This window comes from Bipolaris zeicola, assembly GCF_000523435.1.
Source record: "Bipolaris zeicola 26-R-13 unplaced genomic scaffold scaffold_317, whole genome shotgun sequence".
Lineage (NCBI taxonomy): Eukaryota > Fungi > Ascomycota > Dothideomycetes > Pleosporales > Pleosporaceae > Bipolaris > Bipolaris zeicola.
This window is the reverse complement of record NW_006912366.1, coordinates 365-20,072: the sequence shown is the minus strand read 5'-3', so window position 1 is coordinate 20,072 and position 19,708 is coordinate 365. Positions and strand designations below refer to the sequence as shown.

Genomic DNA, 19,708 nt, shown 5'->3' with positions numbered 1-19,708 from the left:
CCACGACACTATGTTTTGAAGTGGGCATAAGCCACATACTAAAGTGGAAGGTGTACCGTAAACTCACCGAGCTGATTAGCGGATCGTAAGCTTGATTGGAATACTGCTCTACATTCAGAACTGTATGAACTAGCTTACACAGACCTTGTCAAAGTTAGAATCATAGCTGTACACATGGTGCTCCTAGATGTCGGAAAACATACCCTCAGTACACGTTTCAACATGGCAAATTTACCGATCTATCCCTGATATCCAAGTGCCCTTGTCCCGTCATACTAAACACCCCAGATACCCTCTCATCAGAGTACAAAAACCCTCCCCCTCCCCTCCCCTCGCTCAACAGCCGCAACAACCAAAAAAAACCCCCCAAACATGTCATCTTCAACCCCACAGAAACCAAGCGCGATGAAAACCCTGCACTTCCTCTCCAACAAAACAACCCACAATTCTAACATCATTATCGACCAGCCCCCACCTTACCTCGAAGCAACCTTATGCTACAACTCAATCCTATCGTCCTCCCCTCTCAACCCCCACATCTTTCCGCCCTACGAAACAACATCAGATCACTTCGATGTGCATAAATCAACCGAGCACACATTGCTAAACCGCATTCAACGAGCCAGTCGAGACGCTAAACAGACTCTACAGTCTTTAATTAAGAATAAAGTGAAGAATGCGTAGCTTGAAGATGTTTTTAGCATCGTTCTTGGAGAAGGAGTGTGCGGCGTTGTGGCAGGTTATCTGAAAGGTTTGTTGTCGGCGTTGAGGTCATTCGATTTGTGTCTTAGCATTGAAGTTGGAGATATGGCGGAGGTTGGTTTATGAGGGGGTGATAGAGGCGGAGGGTGCTGTGGGGCGTGAGATGAGATGGTGGATGATAGAGTGGGGGTTGGGAGTTTTTTTGTGGAGTGAATGAATATGGGGAGTGGTGGTACGGGACTCATGTGAGATCGGTGTTTTGTTTTGCTTTGAATTGGAGGGGTTGCGATAGACAAGTGGGTTAGGTGGTGATGGTTAGTTGGTATGTAGACTTGTAGGAGAGCAAGATGAGGAAATGGTTTACATATGCTATCCGTAGTCATCAAATCAAGGAATTGGAGTCCAATTTAACTACTAACTACATACTATGGGAATTTCGAAATAGAGGTAAAACCGCAACTACCAACTAGTAATACGTAGCCCAACGTCCAAGCAAGCATCGCCAAGCCCACCGCCTCCACCCCATCGATATGATCACCAAATCCAGTCCCCACCCATCAATGACACATCACACCCACCCAAGCTCCCAAACATCGCAAGTCCGCATCCGTCGCACTCCGATCGGCCTGCTCCAGAGCGCGAGCGAGCAAGACTGACAAAGCAACACCTTGGCCCCACGATCGCCGCATCACGGGCGCCCGATCGGTGCCGACAAAGTCGGTCGTCATGAACTCTGTGTTTCGGTGATAAGAATTGCTCTGCCATCGAGTGGGCAATCGGAAATATCGGAGCCGCAGAGTCGGAATGCGCGGGCGGTCGCGCGTCAGGGTTCGGCGGTACGAGTTGGAAAGTCGATGATGCTGGTGATGATGTCAGCGATTGAAGATTATGAACGATTCTGAACTTAAGCGTTTCGGATGCCGGCAATTATTTTATGTATATTTTCGTCACCGCAACGGCTTTGCGTGAGTGCTAGCTATTAGCTTTTCTTGTCACTTTTTTTTTCATAAAAAAAACTCTTGGTGAGGATAGTCGTTGTGGTTCGTCGAACAAGTAAACCATGTGGGCGGATCTAATTCGCGATACCGCTTTTGGACACTGCGTCCGCCTCGTCACAGGGAGAAAATATCTTCAGTATCCTGAAGAGAAGGACCCAGAGTATTGGAAGAGATTCGTTAATCAAGAGAAATCGGGGAATGCGGCGTACCATGGATCCACGCAGCCGCCTGAGAACGCAGATGAAGTGCCGGAGCTTGCGCATGCAGGCAGTGTCCGTAGTCGCCATGGGAGTGATGCTTCTGGCGAGTCCAAAACCACGCTTGATGATGATGTGAATGAACCCAGTGGTGTTCGCGTTGATCCAGAAAAGGGACGCGATTATCATGTTGTTGACTGGGATGGACCTAATGATCCACAGGTAAGATCTAATCTTTCTCAAACGTGTAGACGGCTACTGACAGTTTCCGAAAAGAACCCACGAAACTGGCCCCGAGCAAAAAAATATTTTGTCACCTTTGAGATTTGCCTCCTCACCTTTTCGGTCTACATTGGATCTGCCATTTACACTCCTGGTTTGATGGGGGTCATGCAAGAGTTTGGCGTTGCTCAGGTGCCTGCGCTATTGGGGTTGACGTTATACGTTGCGGGATATGGTCTTGGTCCTATCCTATGGTCTCCGATGAGTGAAATCCCACAAATAGGGAGGTTGTGGGTGTACATTATCACACTTCGTAAGCACTTCCGTTCCAAAATGGCACCTGAGCTGGGCTAACATGGGTTGATTTCTAGTTTTCTTTGTGTTACTACAGCTGCCCACGGTGTTCTCAGTCAACTTCGGTATGCTATTGGCCTTCCGATTCTTGACTGGATTTGTTGGATCGCCAGCTCTTGCGACAGGAGGGGCGTCCATTGCCGACATGTACCGGCCGAAGAAACAAGTCTATGGGTTGGCAGTCTGGGGAATAGGTGCAGTATGCGGCCCTGTTTTGGGTCCCTTAGTGGGGGGATTTGCCGTCATGTCAAAGGGATGGAAGTGGACGATATGGGAGATTATGTGGCTATCCGGCTTTTGCTGGGTTGTGCTATTCTTTTTCCTCCCGGAGACCAGCTCGACCAATATCTTGCACCGCCGGGCTAAGCGGTTGAGGAAATTGACCGGTGACAATCGGTTTACTTGCGAGCCCGATCTGATGGCGGCCGAGATGACAGGAAAGGACGTATGTATACTGAGGCTGATGGTGGTACGCTAGTGCACTGCTGACCCGAACTAGGTTGTCCTCATGGTTCTAGTAAAGCCTATTACGCTCAACTTCACTGAGCCAATAGTCCTCCTGCTCAACCTGTACATTGCACTCATTTATGGCCTACTATACATCTGGTTCGAGTCGTTCCCAATCGTATTCGAGGGCATATACGGATTCAGCCTCGGTATCATGGGATTAGCTTTCCTTGGCATTCTCGTTGGCACCTTCATCGCAGCAAGTGTGCTTTTCGCATGGAACTATTTCTACTTGGAGAATCAGTTTGACGAAAACGGCAACATTGAGCCAGAGAAGCGGCTGATTCCTGCCATGGTCGGATGCTTCTTCGTGCCCATTTGTCTGTTCTGGTTCGGATGGGCGTCGAGGCCGGACGTGCATTACATGGTGCCGATTGTTGGATCTGGCTGCTTTGGCATTGCGGCTTTTACACTCTTCCAGGCGGTCCTACCATATCTCAGCGATGCGTATCCCGACTCTGTGGCTAGTGTGCTGGCGGGCAACGATCTAATGCGATCGGCGTTTGGCGCGGGGTTCCCACTGTTCGCGAACGCCATGTACAAAAAACTTGGCGTCGATTGGGCGAGCAGTCTGTTGGCGTTCTTGGGCATTGCCTTTATCCCGATCCCATTTGCGCTGTATAAGTGGGGCAAGCAGATTAGACACAAGAGCAAGCAGGCGAGGAAGGACATCTAGAGGAGACCAGCAAGGGAAGATGGTGTGTATATGTGTATGTATTTGTAACGACTCTCAGTCTTGTAGTGTAAGTAGCGTAATGGATAGTGCAGGTTCTCTTCAGCTGCAGTGCACGAGTCAGAGTCAGAATGAGGATCGATACCCACGTCACGACTGTAGCGCATCGGGGTAGTGGCCCGTGGCGTGCCAGCTGCTGAACGGAAATTGCATAGTGCGATAACTGCATGTGACATGCAGCCCGTAACATGTAGCCTATGACATGTGCATACATATGTAAGCTGTAAGTAAATGAGCGCCCCGTCCCGCCTCTGTGCCGTGCCCCCGCGAGATTGGCACTAGCATTGCAGTCCGCTGCACATCCGCACCGCCACACAAGACACTCGCCACAGTTTTCCGCCACACCTCCCCTTCCCTCCAGCAGGTTTTGAACCACAACGGGTAGACCTACTCACCACCACGCGCACTGCTGTTGCTGCAACACGCCCTGCCCATGGCTGACGTTCCCAAACCCGTCGTCGTCAACGCCCCCGAGCCTCAGCGCCTGGAGAGCTCAGGGTCTGGTTCGTCTACCGACTCGGATCACGATGCCCTACTTGGCACTGCCGACATGGAGCATCATGGCGAGTACAACTTTGCTCCGCCTGTCCAGCCTGCCGCCGCCGTCGACGACATTGCTCCCCTACGTGAGTCGGCCTACGGTTGGAACACGGCCACTCCGCCCTCGTCGCGCCCTCGTGGGCCCCAGATCATGACCGACGTCCCACCCGCCACCCAGCAGCCCAACGGCTCTGGCCTCAGCTCCTCGAGTAGAGGCCAGCGTCCTGCTGCTGTACGCACTCCCAGCAACGCATACGCTCCTGCTCGCCGTCCCCAGCAATTCTCCCTCAATTCCAATACGCATCGCCAGCGTAACAACTCGGCCACGCGCTCGCGCCGCAACCCCAACGCTGAGTACCGTGCTCAGGAAAAGGCCTATGTTCAGCGCATTCGCCAGGAGGATCAGCAAGACGACTTCTTTGACCCAGCCCTGCGCACCCCCAGCCTTGGTTATAGCACCGACTCGGAGACGGACGACGACTCGCCCTCGACCGCCGACTATGTTGACAACGACCCCTACGACCAGGAGACGCTCCTCTACTATGGCAACGACGACATGCAGCCGTCAATTGAGGAGCTCAAGATCCCTGCCAATCGTGAGCGCCTCGAGTGGCACTCGATGCTGGCCAGTGTGTTGACAGGCGATGTTGTCAAGCAGGAAAAGAAGCGCTTGATTGGCAGCTCAGAGCAACAAGGGGACAGCACAATGAAGGCGGAGATTTGGATGGGCATCCGCGCAAAGGTCTGTGGCCGCTCGCTGCAGGCGCAACGGCGAATAGTCGACGACACAAGGAGCAAGATTCGCGCCAACCTCGAGAGCATTATTTCCTTTGAAGTTGGTGGAGTGGCTGAGGCTGGTCAGACGGCTGCCCAACAGGTTGCGGATATCGTCAAGAAGATTGAAAAGGTGGAGAGTGCCTACCCCACACGGCAGGCTCTCGAGGCTGCATACCCCAGAGCAGCTTCACAACCCTACAAGGACGCCTGCGACGCTGTTATTTCTTGGCACAATACCATTGCCCTTATCAACACTGAGATGTCTATCTTGAAGAAATGGGTTGGCAACGAGGAGTTGGACTTTACCAAGCCCCGCCCTCGCTCTTCCCATGACCACCATCTGACCGATGAGTCTTCGTTTATTGACCGGATACTCAAGGAGGATGGCCTCAAGTCTCTGCAGGGAGACACAAACCTGTTGACGCCCCTGGAAAAGGTCATTCAAAAAGCAAAGGCTACGCTCATTGCAAACGCAGAGGGATTCGCCGACAGGCATCTCCCGCCCTATATCGAAGAGCTGCTGACTCTCATCAACTTCCCCTCTCGTCTACTTCAGGAGATTATCCGCGTTCGCCTGTCCTATGCCAAGAAGATCAAAGACCCATCACAGCAAGGTGTCATGATGGCTGAGCAGATGATTGCCCAGTTTCAGATTCTTCTTGCCATGGCTGGCCAGGTCAAGGAAAGCTATATGGTCATCTCGCGGCCGGAGCCTGGCTGGGACCTGCCACCGTGCATTGAAGAGAACTTTGATCAGGTTGTTCTAGATGCCCTCAAGTTCTACTTCAAGATGCTCAACTGGAAGCTGGCAGCCAACAAGAACACATTCAAAGAAGCTGAAATTCTGGAACAGGAGTGGGATTTCTGTAACAAGCTAGGTCGCCAACTTCAGGGCGGTGATGTGGTGACGGCAGAGCAGTTCAGTGTTCTTACCTCCAAGTCCCTGACCCGTCTCAGTGCGCACTTTGAGCGAGAACTCCAGCGCCGACCCGATGAACTGACTGGGTCTGAGATGGAAAAGCGCTACAAGCAGATTTTGGATTCTGTTCGTGTGCGACAGCGAAAGCTGTTCCGTTTCTCCAGGATCCTCACACAGCGTTTTGAGAATTGTACCGAGTACAATATCAACAACATCGATCTGGACGAGGAGCAGCTGCACGACCTGTACGAGTCGTTGGTCATTACAGGACACTTCCTTATCGAGACTTCCAGTACCAACAATACTGGCCTTTACATTGTTGCCTCGCCTGCAGCACTTGATCGTCCCAATGATATTCAGTCGCTGCTTACGACATGTTACCATGCTGAAGAGGCCCCAGAAGACCCCTCGAATCCATATGTTCTCATTATCAAGCCAGAGCAACCTCTTTACTGGTCAGGCAAGAGAATGTCAGCCAATATCATTGAGCCTCATCTGGATCTCAAGGCTGGCCGCTTGCGACTTGTTGCCGACGGCTCCCAGCAGCGGTTGGCTAATGCAAACATGTCGTTCTTATCCTGCATTGGCATGGAGCTGCACACCTTGATCGATCAACGTGCCAATCTTCCACGCGTTAATGCGGAATTGCTGAAGATCAAGCAGACCGCATACACCCTATCCAATACCATCATGGACAGCGTTGAGATTGTTCGCAGACAAACGGCTGGCCTTGATTGCCAGGATCTCATTCAAACCTGTTTTGCTTTTGCAACAGAATTCGGTCAGCGTTCAGTGCTCTACATGGATTACAACCGCCGAGCAATGAACAACATCAGGCTTACAAGGCTGGCTCTCGACTGGGTCAGTTTTATCTGTGATGATTGTATTGCATCTGACCGCAAGACGTTCCGATGGGCTGTCGTAGCCTTGGAGTTTGCCATGATGATGACTCGCGGTCAGAACATCTTGTCCATCAGCGACGATGAGTACTCCCAACTACGTCTCAAAGTTGCTGGCTGTATGTCAGTTCTTATTTCTCACTTCGATATTATGGGCGCTCGATCCACTATTGCTGCTCAAGCTGAGCGCCAGCGATTGAACGCCATTGCGGGCAAAAGCATGCTGGACCCTAAGAATGCCAAAGATGACGACGAGTCCATCAAAATGACACAAGAACAATGGATGCAAAGACTTGAAGAAATTGACTCTTTCCGAAAGGAAAAGGAAGCCGAACGGCAAGCATTGGGCAGGGTGCTGGAGGACTCTAACGAAGCCGACCGAGCTCTTACCTACCTCTCCTCATCTGCTACCAACGTTACGCTGCGTTGGCAGCAGGGCCAGTTTGTTGGTGGTGGAACCTTTGGATCAGTATATGCAGCCATGAACCTTGATTCCAATCACCTCATGGCTGTCAAGGAAATCCGTCTCCAGGACCCCCAGCTCATTCCCACGATTGTCGCGCAGATCCGAGACGAAATGGGAGTGCTACAGGTGCTGGACCACCCCAACATTGTGTCTTACTATGGTATCGAACCTCATCGAGACAAGGTATACATTTTCATGGAGTACTGCTCTGGTGGTTCGCTTGCTGGTCTTCTGGAGCATGGGCGTATTGAAGACGAGACTGTCATCATGGTTTACGCACTGCAGATGTTGGAGGGCCTTGCCTACCTTCATGATTCCGGTGTCGTACACCGTGATATCAAACCTGAGAGTGAGTTTTCTTGCCTAACCATCCCTCTCCATGTACTAACGCTATCCAGATATCCTCCTCGATCATAACGGTGTAATCAAGTTTGTCGACTTTGGTGCTGCAAAGCTCATTGCTCGCCAAGGTCGAACACTCGCTGCAGAACACAACGCTACACGTCAAGGCCGTCAACGCTCAATGACTGGAACACCCATGTACATGTCTCCCGAAGTTATTCGCGGCGGAAGCACCGGTCGCCACGGTGCCGTCGACATTTGGTCTCTCGGCTGCGTTATCCTCGAAATGGCCACGGGTCGCCGTCCCTGGGCATCCATGGACAATGAATGGGCCATCATGTACCACATTGCCCAAGGCGATCCACCACAACTACCATCTCGCGACCAGCTCAGTGAAACGGGCATCGACTTTTTGAAGAAATGCTTCGACCGCGATCCAAACAAGCGAGCCAGTGCAGTCGAGTTGCTGCAACACGAATGGATCATGACACTCCGTGCTCAACTCAGTCTTGAGCCCGCAACCCCGAGCGATACCAACTCCAGCAGCGGCGGAACCCCTCATAGTAGTAGGCAAAACTCTACCTACAACTAGTTCCCCCTCTGCCCTTTCTTCTTTCGCCTAAATCAGAAGACTTGCTCAGTTTTCCGGCCTTTTTTATTCTTCTTATTTGTTTGATACGCGCGCTAACTCCCCACCCTTCTTTTCCTCTTCCGCCCTATAGTCACCCGTCGTCTCTCATTCCGCAAATCCAATCTCGATTCCACAAAAACCGGTCCCCTAAGTCCCAGCCTTACGGTCTCGTCGACTTGGAGCACGGGATCCATATCCCCGCTGCCGCCGTTCACGCCGTCCGCGAGTGGGGGACCAGGGTTCTTTTTTGCGAAGGTGAGAAGGGACGCGTGAGATTGTAGGGCGGGAGTTGAGCGGAGTAGGTAAGGGTGTGATGTGGTGGGAGTTTCCTATAAGATTACGTGCCAGTGTGGTGTCTTTCCTTTCCCTATCCTCCATCATCTATCTCTCTGGGCTTCAATCTGTCATCACCACCACCAACCATTATTATGGTTTCCTGCTTCTCACTACTTGCCGCTAGCGTTTCTTGGCGAGTAAATGGGAAGATGGGTTTTCTCTCTTGTATCACACATTTCTTTTTTCCCTTGTGCGCCTTTTTATTCATCTCATACTCTATTTTTCCTTCTCTTCTACGTATCAAGTACACATATTGGATTCTGGATTGCGAAACAACAAGGAGATGAAAAAAACCGATTGGCCGGGGATCTCAGCGTGGGAGGGATTTAATCATGTGCATTAGCGATGGCGTTGTTTTTTTTGGGGGGGGGTCTTTGTTACCTTGGGAGATTGCTTCGTCTCGTTCTTTTTCTTCTTGTGCCATGAACGAACAAACGATTCAGTTAGATTGGATTGGATTGAATTGGGAGGGAGTACATACATAGCTAAGCAACGATTGCCCCAACTGTGAGGCTTATAGCATTTTTATCAGTTTACTTTTTTTTCTCTTCTCTGTCAAGTGTACATGCTACATCACTATGACGAAGGTTTGGGTTATGAAAATGTATTTCAGTCCTGCTGTTGGCGTGGCAAGACAGCGTGCTTGATCTACGGTCTATCATCTATTCCTCAGTCATACTCTCGTATTCTCTAGAGGAAAGCTCATAAACATTTTGCCCCGCTCCTCTCCTCGCTGCATATGCCCACCATCTACTTACCGTCACGCATGGTACGGAAAAAGTCCATGACACCGGTAAAGACGACAAGCAGAATACCACCTCCGGGACCAAGTCGGAGAACTTTGGGCAGGAAACCCTTGTACAGGGCCGAGAAGCCCTCCTCCTTCATGACAGTACCAAGTGCAGGCCATGCCCAGTTGTACTTGGGTACTGAGCCGGCTACCTTTGGCGAGTTCTGGATACGCGACTTGACCACGTCCATGGGCGTGTTGAGAATAGTACCGACTGTTCCACCAATAGCACCAGACACGAGATCGTTTGAGATTTGGCTTCGCTTATCGGTTGCCTTGGGCAGGAGAGCGCGGACCTGGAAAATGCAGCCAAAGTATCCAGCGTTCCAGAGAATGTGCCTCCACATGGTTGACTCGAGACCCTGGTACAGAGTAAGAGGGCCTTCCTGCCTGATAATCTTGGTAACACAGTCCATCATGCCGTTGTACTTGTGCGCCTGGGCTTTGTCCTGTAACCGAATCTTAACTAGCTCGAAAGGTACGACGACGAAGGATTCGGTTGCACCGGCGGTGGCGCCAGTGAGGATAGACAGGGACTGGTTCATCTTGGATTGGCCAAAGAGGTTGCGGTAGAAGGCACCCCATGAGTCATTGGCAGCAAACTTGGTAGCCCTAGGCTATGTGAGTTGGAGGAAAATGAACGCGAATGGAGAAATGCGCACCTCTTTGGCGCCTCCATGAGAATGGGAGCGGTAATACCACGGTACAATCTCGAGGCACTGGCAAACGTCAGTCCTTCTAGTCTGTTACTGCTAATGCATTGTATCCGTACCCCTCATTCTTGATGATCTTCCTGAAGCAGTCCACCATGCCATTGTATCCCTCGTCACCAACTACCTTGCCGGTCTGAAGTTGTCTGCGCGCGTTAAGAGGCGGTTGCGAAGTGGTTGGATGTCTGGTTTCTTACACTCGGGTCTTGACAACGTCAAGCGGGTACCTTGAGAATAAGTCAGCGTTAGTCGCATAGAGAAGGAGCAAGTGAGTGAGCCATACATTATCAGGATCTATATGCGCCGGGCCAATTAGCATTGTGTGGCATCACGCGAGCTCGACGAGCGATGAGTTGCGCCCACTCACCTCCGACACACCAGCCACGGCACCTTAACACACAGATAGTTAGCGCGCGTACGTATAGAATAAAGGCTATAACTGAGATGTTGGCCAAAGGTTGCCGTCGTACAACCAAGGCGCATTGGAGCTGCATATATTTTGGTGGGCAGGTACCGGTAATTATGCAAATGACCACTAAATCGGCATTGAACAGTACTAGAGCAGCTATAACTTACCGGCCGCGAACTGGTAGACGAAAGGCAATGGCTTCGCATCGGCAGACGACATTTTGAGGGCAGGATGGTGGAGGAAGAAAGATGTCGGAGGGGCAGGGAGAAGAAGTGCCGGTGCAGTGCTAGTAGGAGTGCGAGAGGGATGCACGGCACACAATCTGGGGAAAGAGGCGTGGAGCGTGGGATGTCATGGATTGTATGTAAGTAAGTAGTATAATATCTCCAAAAGTGGCCCTAGCTTCCCGTCTTCGGTTGCAAGGCACTGCTGCAACTTCCATTCCCAATTCCACTTGCACTTCCACTTCAGCTTTGGTGGGGGTGCAAAAGCTACTGTTCCTCGGCCTGCCCCACATGTCCAATTCCTGGCCAAATATACCCCTCTGGACAAACTCTACGGTATGTAATACGTCGGGTAATATTATTCGGCGGCTGCGAACTGATTCGACTCAATCGTCTGCAGCATTGTAGCCGACGCATGTCCCGCGCTGTCCCGCAGTCCCACATTCCTTGGACCGACATCGCTTGGCCCCAGCAACTTAATGACTCACGTGACCTGGATCGCGAACTCGTGGCGAAGTCCCATCCTATTGGTTGCCCGTGACGCGTGAACGCGCTCAACTGCACTCTGCAGACGTTGAGTCTGCCCGCCGTCTATTTCCATGTCGACACGGCAAAAGTCCTTTTTTGATCAGGACCAGAAGCCAAAGGTAATTTGACAGCGACACATGATTCACTAACCTAGTACTTATCCAAGACACACGCAGCAATATCGAGGCCAATGGAACCGCTCGCGCAACGGCGCCTTCCCCCACCATCACAGTAATCAGAACCCACCCGCGACGCGACAGATAATTACAGGTCCTCCCATAATGCCGTCAACCCAGACGCGTACCAAACTCAAGGCCTTTCAATTCATCGAAGGCGTGCCATCTGTCGCCAATGCCAAGGAGCGCGAGGCTGAGAAAGAGAATCTGCGTAGTGTGCCAGGAAAAGGGTCCAAGTCAATGGGAACCCCAAAGGCAAGCAAGACTTCGATAGACATCGGAGCTGGTAACAAGACTCCGAAACTGCCCACTGTTGTAGACTGCCCGCCACCGTCTACACCGGCTACCACGAGACTACCGCTGGCGGATCTTGTTGGTAACGTCGATGATTCCTCAAGACATGCGCCGCCGCCCGTGGCCTCTCCAGAAGAGCAATTGATATGGAGAGGCTCACAAGCGGTAAACACCCCATTGCCACGAAAGAACAAGAAGCGCGCTAGGAGTTCCTCACCGGTCGGCCCCTCGCAAGAAGAATTCAGGCTGGACTCAAACAGGCAAGACATCACAACGCCCCAAGCTGATCCAGCCATGGAACTTTGGTCACGATACACGAACAGCAAGGGAACTCCCACTGCCAATAGAAGTGTAGCCTTTGCTCACCTCATCAACGAGTCTTCACCAAGGTCTGCCGCTGCTGCCGGAAGTGTGAGTGGGCTTCGAAGATGGGCCAGCTGTGGCGTCGAGTTTCCCGCATCCAACAGAAAGAAAAGGAGGATGCATGGTGTATTTCAGGCCGAAAAGGAGATTGCCGAGGACGTGTTTGCTGATGTTCCGAGTTCAGATGGCATCATGCTTGGGCAACCCACCAAGCCAAACATCGCGAGCATGGTAAAGCGGATGCGAGAATGCGTATCAAAATCAGAGACTCGCCTGTCCTCACAATTGCCATCGAGTTCATCACCTCTACCCCGGACTACCGATCATCAAGACTCATCGTCCGGCTCTCCTGTACAACGGCGTCCTCGGGAACAAGATGTGATTACTTCAGAGACTCTGCAACATGTATCAACTTCACTGGGAGACATTCTGGATGAAGATGACGAACTTTTGCAAGAAGATGAACCTGTAAATGCTGAGCAGACCGGACCTGCCCCACTCGAAGCATCCCCGGAATCATCTGATGATTTTGGGGACGACGATTTCGATGCAGACTTGGTAGAAGCCTTGGATGTCTCGACCCAAGTCAGCCAAACAGCCCACTTCAGCAACAATACAAACACATCTCGCCAGCTTGCAGCCGCACAGCCGCAGCCACAGCCAGCTGTAGCGGCTCCCTCAAAGACCGGAAGCGACGATGAGTTTGGCATGGATGACGAAGATGAATTTGCCGCTGATCTAGAACAAGTGGCATCATTTTATGACACGATGTCGACGGAATCCCTAACAGCTGATCCAGCCCCAGCAGCAAACAGGGGGCCCTCTGCGGCTACCAAAGATACAGCATCAGCTACAGTCATTAGTCTGGTAGATGATGACGATGAATTCGACGAGGATATTGACTCTGACGAGTTTGCCGCTGCTGAAGTGGCTGCCACGCAAGCACCAACAAATACCGTATGTAAAACACAGATACGCCACTGAAAGAGCATCGCTTACTCTGGAAGAGTCAACAGGACAATAGGGCCATTCAGCGTTATCTGGTGAAGAGGGTAGATGAGAGCTCCTACACCACTGACCGTGGCTACCAGATGCCTGAGAAAGTGAGTTGTGTATCGAGCGATGTATCAAGAATTGTGGCTAAAGCACTATAGGTTCTCATGGTTGAAGAGGAGAAGACGAAGCTGTTCAAAGCCATCATTCTGCGGCAAGCTTGGTTTGACACGCCTTGCACGACTGGCTCATTTGTACATGTCATAGGAGAGTTTACAAGTGGCGGACAGTGTGTTGTAGATGATCATAACAACATGCTTATCCTGCATCCAGACCATTTGATCTCATCAACTGTTGTTGCAGATTCGTTTGGTTGTCTTCGACGAGCAGTGCTTCAGGACCGTGTAAAAGCGACGAGCAGAGCCAATGCACCAATGTTGTACGGCACACTTCTGCACGAACTCTTCCAAGAAGCCATGAAGGCGAACAAGTGGGATACTGCCTTTCTTTTGGAAACGATTGAAAGACTTCTACCAAACCACTTGGAGACCATACTGGAGATCAACTCAACATGCGAAGAGGTCAAGGAGCACATGAATAGCAAGTTGCCTGAGCTGCAAGCCTGGGCCAAGATTTTTGTTTGCGCAGAGCCAAAAGCCGATGCCGTTGTTCGCGAGCGCAATGGGCGGCAGTGTACAATGAGTATCAATAAACTACTCGACGTTGAGGAGCACGTTTGGTCTCCCATGTACGGGCTAAAGGGCAATATTGATGCTACTGTCCAAGTCACAATGCGGGACGATCAGGGCGAACGTACCCTAACCGTGCCATTTGAAGTCAAGACCGGGAAGAACTCATCGAATGCCGCTCATGTTGCGCAAACCGCGTTATATAACCTATTGTTGTCTAATCGATACAGTATGTTCTTCAATGCTTCCATAGTCTCCAGCTGACCCAAACAGATGTTAATATTGCATACGGCATCTTGTACTACCTTGAAACCTCCGATATCAGTCGCATTCCTGCTATTCGTAACGATATTATCCATATGATTATCAAGCGGAACGAGTTGGCATGCTACGTTCGAGATCGGATTGAGCTTCCACCTGTGCTGAAAGAAGACTTCAAGTGCCAAAAGTGCTATGCACAGGAGGCATGCTTTCTTTACCACGACCTGGTCGAAGATGGCAAGGGCGACATGCTAAACAAAAAGGCAAAAGAACGATACGACGAGCTGGTAGCGCCACTCCAACCCTCCCATCGAGAATTCATGAAGAAGTGGGATACGCTCCTGACCAAAGAAGAAACGGACATGATGAAGTTTCGGCGAGAGCTTTGGACGATGCTTAGTACAGAACGTGAAAAGCTGGGTCGCTGCTTCTCCAACGTCATCATGGAACCCGGGTCTGGTTTCGAAGAGAAGAATGCCCAAAAGATCAATCGCTACAACTACACCTTCATCAAACAGCAGCCGGCCCCTGGCTTTTCTTTCACTGAATCCCAGCTCATCGTCGGAGAGCCTGTCGTTGTCTCGGACGAACAAGGCCATTTTGCACTGGCCAACGGGTACGTTACAAATGTCAGCAAGCGGCGCATCACCGTCGCTGTTGATAGACGACTACACAACTCTCGCACCAAGCTTCCAGGTTTCAATTCGCAAACCAACCAAACCTTTGCTGGTATCATGGAAGTCACCAAAGAAGGTGAAACAGTTGCAAAGTATGAGGCCAATGAGGAGCCCGTCCTGTACCGCCTGGACAAGGACGAATTCAGTAATGGCATGGCAGCTGCTCGTAACAACCTTATTCAGATCATGGATAACAACGTTTTCAAGGCTCATGACTTGCGTGTGCTGATTGTGGATGGTCGGGCTCCTGCATTCAAGTCTATTAAGGACACACCTCTGATGCCTGAGTCATCACAAATGTCAATGAATTCCGATCAAAGGGCTGCTGTTTCGAAAGTCATGTGCGCCAAAGACTATGCGCTAGTACTGGGCATGCCAGGAACTGGAAAGACGACGACAATAGCACACATCATTCGCACACTTGTTGCTCAAGGGAAAAGTGTCCTTTTGACTTCCTACACGCATACTGCTGTTGACAATATCCTTCTCAAAATCCGGGACGATAAGATTGGCATTCTGCGACTTGGTGCTGCGAAGAAGATCCATTCTGAGGTACGAGAATTTGCCACTCTTGCGGCAGAGCCAAAGGAAAGTGTTGAAGAACTTGAGAGGTCATGGATGCAGCCACCTGTCGTGGCTACTACCTGCCTGACTATCAACCATCCCATCTTCAGTCGCCGTGTCTTTGACTACTGCATTGTCGACGAAGCATCTCAAATCACGTTGCCAGTATGCCTTGGCCCAATTCGCATGGCCCAGAAGTTTATTCTCGTCGGTGATCACTACCAGCTGCCGCCATTGGTGCAGAACAAGGAAGCTATGGAAGGTGGACTTGACGTATCGCTTTTCAAGCTGCTTTGCGAAGCCCATCCACAAGCGGTCGTTAGCCTAGAGCACCAATACCGCATGTGTGCTGATGTCATGCTTCTGTCTAACAGGTTCATCTACTCGGGACGATTGAAATGTGGCACAACCGCAGTGGCTACCCGTACCCTGAAGCTTTCCAAGCCAAACGGTCTTATGGCCTATCATCATAGGCCACAACAGTCTCGGTTCAGCGCAGTACAATCTTGTGCAGATCCTGATGCCGCTGACTGCTGGCTTTCGCGTTCTTTGTCACCAGGCCAACCTGTGGTCTTCGTCAACACGGATCCTATCTCTCCGATTCTCGAAACGCAAGCTGGACCTCGCATAACCAATGCGCTCGAGGCACGTCTTGTCAGCCAGCTCACAGTGTCGTTGCTTAGCCTTGGTGTTGCTGTCGACGAGATTGGCATCATTGCTTTCTACCGCTCGCAGCTTGCTCTTTTGAGACAAGGTTTGGCTGCTGCTTATACACAAACTCAGTCTTCGGAGCTGTCAGCACCGGTGATTAACGGACAAGGATGTGCTGGTGTTGAACTCCATACTGCCGACAAATTCCAAGGTCGCGACAAGGAAGTGGTTATCGTCTCTTGCGTGCGCAGTAATGAGAATGGCGTTGTCGGCGATTTACTCAAAGATCGACGACGTATCAACGTTGCCCTGACCCGTGCTCGGTCCAAGCTTATTATATTGGGTAGCGAGAAGACGCTGTCGAGTAATGAACTCCTACGCGATATGGTTGCCCTCTGCCGAGAAAAGGATTGGGTTCTCGATCTCCAACCCGAGATGGTGGAGTCTCATGCATTTGAAGAGGCTATTACGCAAACCGGCAAAACACCAGTCCGACCATCGAATTATCCATCTTGCGTACCAGACTCTGCAGTGAGCCCGTCACTCACGCCTAGTCCGTGCAAGAAACGCAAGGCACTTGGCGATCTTACTACCGCTCCTGGGGCGATCAACGCCAGGAGTTCAAAGAAACAGATTGGAAACAAGAGTCCTGAAGCAAAGAAAGTGCCTGCCAAGGTCTTTACAGCTGGGAAACGCGGTATTCTCGATGGTAGGCCTGTTTTACGGGATATTTACAATGACGCTATGTAGCGCCTCATTGAGTTTGGTGAGTTGAAAGATATTTTTTCTCAGGAAGGTTTCTCGATGGAGGCATAGGGGTTGCTTTTGTAACGCTCTTTTTTTTCTACCACGTACTCAGGATAAGGGAGGGAATAGGATAATGGGGAAGGACAGGATAGGATACCACAGCGTTTTTTTATTTCTGTTTTTTTATATATAGATTAGCGTAGGATGCGAACTTTTTTCAAAAAAGCGGAAATGATACCAACAATGAATTTGATTTTTTTCATACTTTAACTACTACTATTCTTTTTTTTGACCCTTGAAGTATTGTTGACATGGAATTCACTTCTCCTCTTTTTTTCTTCTCTCTTCTTGTTCCAACCCAGAGCTTACTCTTCTACAACCTTACTACGTACCATTCCCAACTCGGCCCCTCTGCTGATCACCACCAGCTCTTAATTACCGTCCCGTTCTGCGCAGGAAAACAAAGCCATATCGGACCGTTTCTGTCTGGGTGTAAGCGCAGATTTGTGGGTTGCATGCTGCCTGTGGGCTGGGCAGGTGAGTTGGCGGTGGGAAAGTTTGGCGGCTTTTTCTGGGGGCTTGGAGGTTGATTTTTTTGGGGCGGGCGGGGGATTTGTATGGGAAAGGGGGGGAAGGGCGTAGGGATGGTAGTGTTTCAGGGGCTGGGTTGTAGGTGGATCAGTTTTTTTGGGATGTATCTATGTTTTATGTTTGGGGGAGCTTCCAATAGCAAGGCAGAAATATGTCAAGGCAAAAGATATGAATGTTTGTCTTGAGATGCAGAAGAAAAAAAAGGCACAATGATAGTAGTCATGCCACTTGCCAGCAACTGGCCGAGGGATGAACGTTGGATTGAGTGTTAAAGACATTACGAATAACTACCATGTTTACAAAAGTTTCCCCTAATGGACTAAAAGAGGGTACTTAACCAACTCGTATACTTGTCTCTCGCTTACAAACTAGCAAGAAGACCAGGCAAGACGCTCCGGCTGATATACGCCCAGAGAGCAGAGCTATCGTGAGCCCTGAACGTAGCACTGGCCCAAAAGGTGTTGCGCTTGCCCTGGAGACCGTACAACTTCTTGTAGAAGCCGTTGCGAGTAGCTTCAGGTCCAACCATGAGGTTAAAGGGGTTATGTGCCGACGCAACGATAATCTCAGGATCAGGTCCCGTAATCCCGTTGGCAGCGCGGTAGCGGTTGATATCCGCAAGGATAGCAGCTTTAGCCTGATCGAGGGTGATGGACTGCCCGAACTTTGTGCCGTAGAAGATTTGGTTGTAGGTTGGGTTTGCGGTAGGCTCAATGTTTAGGATTGCGGGCATTTGAGGGATGGCGAAGGGGCGGTCGAGGGCGAGGTTTACGACGGATCTGCCTGGGAAGGCATTTTTGACGATGGTGGTGAAGTAGTTGACCGAGGTGAACTGGGTGAAGAGTTTGAGTTCGTCGCCGCTGGTGTCGAGGGGGGCGAGGATGTCGGGAGTGGGAGGAGCGGTGATGAGAATCTTCTTGGCTATGACGAGACGGGGGCCTTGGGGAGTCTGGACGAGAACTCTGACGCGGCCGTCGGTCTTGCTGACGCGGGCTGTCTTGATTACCGTAGAGGACAGGAGGAGAGAATTATCAGCCAGGAGTTCGTCGGTGAGTCTCTGGAATAGGAGACTGTTGTCCATGACCGAGCTGGTCTGGAAGTTCTGCATAGTCTTGACAAGGCTCAGGGAGAAGGTACGGATCACCTGAACGGTGGGGATCTCAGCGAGATCACCAAACGCAGAGGTAAGAAGGAAGATAGTTTGCACAGCATCAGAAATGTTGTACTTTTGAGCAAACTGGCCAAAAGGGAGCAACAGGTCTTCTGGAATAGGGTCGGGGAGGTAGAAGCCAGCATCCAGTTGAGGCCACTGTGAGATGACAGCGGCGTACCGTTGAATAGCAGCGCCGATGGCTGCTTGGTTGGCAGCTGGTAGACCCTGTAGGACGCGGCCCGTTCTAAAGTCAATGTTCTGGGCGTTGGCACGAGAAAGGCTGGTCGGGGCGGTGCTGAGGCCGAAGCGGGCGAACCACTGATGCACCAGAGGCTCGTCATGGTACAGCTTCACACCGAAATCGATGGGACGGTTGGTCTCAGGATCGATGAAAGTCTCTGTGTGCCCTCCGGCGCGGTCTTTGGATTCAATGACCACAACCCTCTTTCCGGCGTCCTTGAGTTGGATGGCAGAGTAACATCCGGCGCCACCTGCTCCGATGATTACGACATCGGTTTCGACGACCTGCTCTGGGCTATAGTAGCTGGCTTCCAGCTTCTGGGGATTGGGCACTGCGTTGACGAAAGGAAAGGTGACCACCGCCACGGCGGCGATTGAAATGAATGAACGCATGGCTGAGGTATCTTTGTAGTGGGATTTTAAAGAAAGTAGGTAAGGAGCTTATTTACAAAGATGCTACTCATGTGCAAGCGTAGAGAATCCAAATGGCCAGACATGGAGTTTGCAGATATATACACAACGGCTCTCCTGACTCGGACCTATTGTGCAAACCATAAGCTGAGCGTAAGTCAAAATGAAATTGCGTATACGGGACGGTATGACGAGTATCGCGACGATAAACTTTGTATCGGTGTCGATGCTCCATCAGCCTGGGGAGTAGTGTGGACCAGGGTGCCGATAGGATGCCGATGAGATACCGTAGAAACGGGGTTTTCAATCCCCATGCCGTGTGCTAGAATTCGAGTCTCTCATTGATTCTCGACAAGCTGAACTCAATTCACGCGTTAGAATAACGAATAAGATTGAGTGGTATGATGCTGCTCAAGCTCAGCCCTAAGTGATGCTCGAGAGTTGGGGTGACGTGCCTGATCTGCATCGGTGCGGGTCTTCCCAGTCGTTGCTGAGCGTAAGCAGACATCAATATTTCCCTTTTAAAGTAGTTCCGGCTCAACTCGGTTACAAAACTCGCCATGCGGTTAATACCGCGAAGGCTGACATAAGTCAAGTGCCATATCAGGAACGAT

At 50.9% G+C, this 19,708-nt stretch overlaps 6 protein-coding genes across 6 annotated transcripts; 4 read left to right on the top strand and 2 right to left on the bottom strand.

Moving 5' to 3' along the window:
* Positions 1–1,180: 1,180 nt before the first annotated feature.
* Positions 1,181–1,432, top strand: COCCADRAFT_110299 (uncharacterized protein; the record flags this gene model as incomplete). Its single annotated transcript, XM_007719518.1, has 1 exon — positions 1,181–1,432. A coding segment is annotated over one exon (252 nt), but the record flags the coding sequence as incomplete, so codon positions are not given.
* Positions 1,433–1,762: 330 nt separating this feature from the next.
* On the top strand, positions 1,763–3,656 carry COCCADRAFT_110310 (uncharacterized protein; the record flags this gene model as incomplete). The annotated part of the gene is made up of 4 exons (XM_007719517.1): positions 1,763–2,119; positions 2,174–2,432; positions 2,491–2,918; positions 2,973–3,656. The coding sequence occupies 4 exons, from the start codon at positions 1,763–1,765 to the stop codon at positions 3,654–3,656; spliced, it is 1,728 nt and encodes a 575-aa protein (XP_007717707.1).
* A 490-nt stretch (positions 3,657–4,146) lies between these two features.
* Positions 4,147–8,248, top strand: COCCADRAFT_9555 (uncharacterized protein; the record flags this gene model as incomplete). Its single annotated transcript, XM_007719516.1, has 2 exons — positions 4,147–7,663; positions 7,713–8,248. 2 exons carry the CDS (start codon positions 4,147–4,149, stop codon positions 8,246–8,248), a joined length of 4,053 nt encoding a protein of 1,350 aa, XP_007717706.1.
* Positions 8,249–9,373: 1,125 nt separating this feature from the next.
* Positions 9,374–10,751, bottom strand: COCCADRAFT_110300 (uncharacterized protein; the record flags this gene model as incomplete). The annotated part of the gene is made up of 7 exons (XM_007719515.1): positions 9,374–10,025; positions 10,076–10,132; positions 10,186–10,269; positions 10,321–10,350; positions 10,407–10,417; positions 10,491–10,513; positions 10,700–10,751. 7 exons carry the CDS (start codon positions 10,749–10,751, stop codon positions 9,374–9,376), a joined length of 909 nt encoding a protein of 302 aa, XP_007717705.1.
* A 2,134-nt stretch (positions 10,752–12,885) lies between these two features.
* Positions 12,886–13,101, top strand: COCCADRAFT_110304 (uncharacterized protein; the record flags this gene model as incomplete). Its single annotated transcript, XM_007719514.1, has 1 exon — positions 12,886–13,101. One exon carries the CDS (start codon positions 12,886–12,888, stop codon positions 13,099–13,101), a length of 216 nt encoding a protein of 71 aa, XP_007717704.1.
* Positions 13,102–17,651: 4,550 nt separating this feature from the next.
* Positions 17,652–19,076, bottom strand: COCCADRAFT_30654 (uncharacterized protein; the record flags this gene model as incomplete). The annotated part of the gene is made up of 1 exon (XM_007719513.1): positions 17,652–19,076. One exon carries the CDS (start codon positions 19,074–19,076, stop codon positions 17,652–17,654), a length of 1,425 nt encoding a protein of 474 aa, XP_007717703.1.
* Positions 19,077–19,708: the final 632 nt, after the last annotated feature.